At 34.7% G+C, this 5,000-nt stretch overlaps 1 protein-coding gene across 1 annotated transcript in view; it reads right to left on the minus strand.

Annotated features, from left to right (window-relative positions):
* LOC135196878 (transient receptor potential cation channel subfamily V member 5-like) overlaps window positions 1–5,000 on the minus strand; it is a 92,667-nt gene that overhangs the window by 25,984 nt on the left and 61,683 nt on the right. The window contains 1 exon segment of the mRNA XM_064223653.1: window positions 4,404–4,486. Coding sequence (XP_064079723.1) covers window positions 4,404–4,486 — 83 coding nt within the window.

Below are 5,000 nucleotides of genomic sequence, written 5' to 3' on the forward strand. Positions count from 1 at the left end.
AAATTTGCCAGAGCTTTTGGCCTTACACCTTGAAGGCCACTTTTTTTTATTTGTTTGTTTGTTTGTTTGTTTTCCAATGAGATTAAAAGGTTTTTAGTTTGTAAGAGGTTGCTTGTGTCGGTTCGATAAGTGTAATGATGAATGTTCGGCTTGTAGAGCATTAGAGTCATAGATTGCCAAATGTATACGTTTTTTTTTGTGTGTGGGGGGGCCGTGAATGGCTCTCTCTCTCTCTCTCTCTCTCTCTCTCTCTCTCTCTCTCTCTCTCTCGATTAATTTACCTGCACTGAGGCATCATGACCAACGCATCTTGATTCCGCACGTCAAGCAAATGATGTTTGCTTACTTTTACGAAGTATACAAATTAGGAAACTTAATTACCTAGTATATTTCCACCAATTCATCTTGATACAATTACGGTTATTCCAAATTGCTTATCACTTCTCTACTCTCTTATGTATTATCCTGTCTTTCTTTTTGGTTTTATTTTCGTGTTATAGAATATATATTGCGTCAGTAGCATTATGACCAGGAGTGCAGAAGTATTAATTTTATTGTATTTAGGCTCGGAAACTTAGAGAGGAACACTCAGATATCAGAAGGAAGCACACCTATATCAGATGGGGAACAATCTAATATCAGGAAACAGTCAGCTATCAGAGGGAACACTCAGATATCAGAAGGGAGCAATCCTATATCAGATGGGGAACAGTCAAATATCAGGAGGGGCCACTCATATATCAGAGGAGAACTCTAAGATCTCAGAAGGGAACGCTCAGACCTCAGAGGGAAACAATCAGAAACCAGAAGGGAACACTTAGATATCAGAGGGAACATTCAGATATCAGAAGGGAACAATCAGATATCCGAGGGGAACAGCAAGATATCTAAAGGGAACACTCAGATATCAGAGGGGAACAATAAGATATCAGAAGGGAACACTCAGACCTCAGAGGGGAACATTCAGATATCAGAAAGGAACACTCAGACCTCAGAGGGGAACATTCAGATATCAGAAGGAAACGCTCAGATATCCGAGGGGAACTCTAAGAAATCAGAAGGTAACATTTAGACCTCAGAGGGAAACAATCAGAAACCAGAAGGGAACTCTCCGATATCAGAGGGGAACTCTTAAGATATCAGAAGGGAATACTTAGACCTCAGAGGGGAACATTCAGATATCAGAAGGGAACACTCAGATATCAAAGGGGAACACCCAGATATCACTGTGGTATCAAAACATTTATATAGCAAGGCAAGGGATTTGGTGCATTCACGCTTACATTAATGCTCTATGTGTAGGGGGATGCCTTTAGATGTCGAAAGCCTTGCGGGGTTTGGGATGTGATATTACCACTGTGATATTACCACTTTTATCATTATTATTCCTTTGGGATTTGGGGTTGGGGGGAGACTGGGTTGTTGGTTGGTTGGGGGAGTGCTCTTTGGCAGCACCGTTATTCACAAGTTATTCATTTATTCATTCAAACTCTTCATGGTTTTATTCGTGTAATTCCCAGACTTCATTCTGCTTCACTTTCAAAAGACAAGGTTATCTTGCACATCTATTACGACGCTAGCAAAAGCTCACGTTAATAAACACAAGCAAACAAATAGCTAGAAACCACCAGAGAATAATGACTTTGCTTGCAAGCGGCTGCCTTTTGTTCCAGAGTCTGTAAAGTCTAAAAGCACAAAAGGGAGAAATGCCCGATTGAAGGATACAGGAGGCAACACTATTCCACCAGTATTTAGGTTTTATTTTGTATTCTGTATACTTCATGCTTCGTAATCCACTCTTACTTTGAGCAGATATGTTTTGTATTTTTCGAGATTCCACTCTTGTGGGGATTGTTATGCAAATTTTCATGTAACTTTTTGTACTTTTGTTGAGCATATTTTTTTCCCGCAATTCCTTGAGCTGCCATTTCTCGAAATTCTGGTCTTAGTTTTATTGGGTATATTTTCGAAATTCTAATCTTGTTTTTGTGAAGTATACATTCAAAATTCTAATCTTATTTCTATTAAGTATATTATGGTTCGACATTCCATTATCATATTGTAACGTATATTTTATGTTCGAGATTTCGGAATAATATCTTACTTATATTTCATGTATGAAAAGTCAAAATTATTTGTTAAGTGTATTTTACATCCTACTCATTTATAAGACCTTAAAGATGGAATATGATCCCATATGGTAATTACATAGTCTTTAATATATAGCCAAACATCAACTAATGAACTGCGAAATGTTGAATTTTGACGTCGAGAATTGCGACCCATAAAGATTCTTGTCCTTTGATAATTAATGAAGCTTTCAGCGTCTTCTTTTTGTGTGTTGGGGGCCGGGGGCGGGGGGGGGAGGGGGGGGGGGTGGGGCTAGTTATTGGGGGCTGGCTGGGGAAGGGGGGAGGGGGTATTTAATGTGAATGACTCATGCGATCAAAGACGTAATTATAGGTCTCTCATTTTTTGTCATTTCCAATTTTTATCTTTGTATTTTTTGCTTGTTATTGAGAACTCTAGATTTTATTTTGCTTTTCATATTTAATTTTTTTTTCTCCGTTGTGAAGTTAATTAGGCGTAAAAAAAGTTTAGCTATTGATTGAAAATAAATCATGATTAGGTATTATTTCCTGACAGTATAACTGGTGACACTTCGTCTCTCATAAGACCAGAAAGAAACTAATTAGAAGAATGTAACTATTTTGGAAAATAACTAAAATTTAAAATCTATCTTAGAGGTTAGCATAACTAACAATGGGTTAAAATGAGGCCAGAGAGTTACTAGAGATTGTGAATGATTTCATATACTTCCTCTCTACTAAATTATATTCTTATTGACATAAAAGTTTTTATCATCGTTGCTTATTTTTGTTGCTGTTTACAAAATAAACGATATTTTTATCAGTATTACTGTTGTTAGCATCTTTACGTTATTATATTGCTGTTAACAAATTAATATTTATTCGTAGGTCAGTACTTGACTGAATAAAGAGGAGCAGGAAACGTCTGTGCTAAATATTCTTACCAACTGTTTTCATCATCGTCAATCATTTTTATTCCTATATACACTATGAATATTTATTCGTAGGTCAGTGAAACGACTCGTGGCAACCAGAGGTAATAAACGGTACAGCTTCAGGAAATACCCCTGAATATTTAAGTCCAACGGCATGAACCTTACTGCTGGGTTTTTAGAGCATCCGGATTTAGTACAGATCCATGTATACGTCGCTATTCGTGGGAGATGGAAGCTGGAATTTGCCAAGGTATGGATCTTGTAACAATTATTTTCTTTTATACGGTAGAGATAACAAATAAGTACGTAGTAGGATACTGTCTTATTATTTTTTATGTTTATGTACATGTATGATACAGCCTTACTAAGTAAAAATATATTATAGCGCAAAGTATCAATAAATTAGTGAATGGGCGGGGGGAGTTGGGTCATATCCTGACAGTTCAGAAGGAAGGGAGAAAGGAAGACTTAGGAGGGACCTTGGGAATTGAATGGTCTTCACATTCGGGAAGAATTGTATGAGAGATAAACTTGAGTGGTACAGATGTTGTCACCGAGGTTAACAGGTTGCTAATGATCCTTTTGAAGTGGTTGATAATGTGGGAGTTTAGTGTTCAAAGGGTTTACATTGATTCAAATGTTATAGGATGTTTTGTTTATCATTAGGGCCACCCGTTTTATACACACGCACAAACATATACTATATATATATATATATATATATATATATATATATATATATATATATATATATATATATATATATATATATATATATATATATATATATAATGAATTTCTGAATCGCCAATGTAGATCAGTGGATAACGCCCTGGCCTGTCCATTGGGAGACTGAGGCTCATTTGCAATGTGAGCCTTAATTTTATTTCGGTGAAACACGTACTCGTGTTTTCATTATATGGGTGTGTGTATATATATATATATATATATATATATATATATATATATATATATATATATACATACATATATATATATATATATATATATATATATATATATATATATATATACATATATAAAGGTATAAGCCACGAAGGAAAAACAAACAACGGAGTTTCTGCAAGATCTTTCGACTCGATGTCCTTTACTCAGCAGACAAACTAGTTTGTCTGCTGAGTAAGGGACATCGAGTCGAAAGATCTTGCAGAAACTCCGTTGTTTATCTTTCCTTCGTGGCTTATACCTTTATTTATGATTCAGTTATACATACTATATATATATATATATATATATATATATATATATATATATATATATATATATATATATATATAAAAGGGGTGGCCCAAATGATAAACAAACTATCCTATAACATTTGAATCAATGTAAACCATTAACATTAAAAAAAGCGTACCTGTTTTTGACGAAAGCTTCCCATTTGGTCTTCAGAAGATCGACAATTGGCCCTTCCATGAGATCCAGATGAGCCTCTTTGTTCTGAAAGAGAAGATATTGTTATCATTTTACTTTCTTAATTCTTGAGTAAAAAAAAAAAAGAAAAAAAAGAGTAATTTAGGGCGTTTAATACAATAACGGAATACGAATCGCGATAGAAGCAGTATTAATAGCAGTGATAGTAGCAGTAACAAGGTTATTAGTGATAATATTAGTAGTATTAGTGGTATTATAGTCTAAATCACGGGGCATTGACTTGGAACAGAAAAAATAGGCAGTACGATTAATGAAAAAAATATTCGACCAGTATTTGGTAAACATTTTCCTTCTACATCAGTTTTCTAACATTAGCTAATGGTATTGTGTAGAATACGCATTTTCTGGTCCAACCCTATTCATAAAGAAAATGCACATAGGAGCCATTAACTTGAAATTCAAGCTTCCAAAGAATATGGTGCCTCTTAGGGAGAAAGAGAAGGTAAAAGGAGATACAGAAAGAAGAAATCTTACTTACAAATAATGAATAAATAAAAATATGAAAATATTTCAAAATGCA

Source organism: Macrobrachium nipponense, chromosome 18 (genome assembly GCF_015104395.2).
Source record: "Macrobrachium nipponense isolate FS-2020 chromosome 18, ASM1510439v2, whole genome shotgun sequence".
NCBI classification, from domain to species: Eukaryota; Metazoa; Arthropoda; class Malacostraca; order Decapoda; family Palaemonidae; genus Macrobrachium; species Macrobrachium nipponense.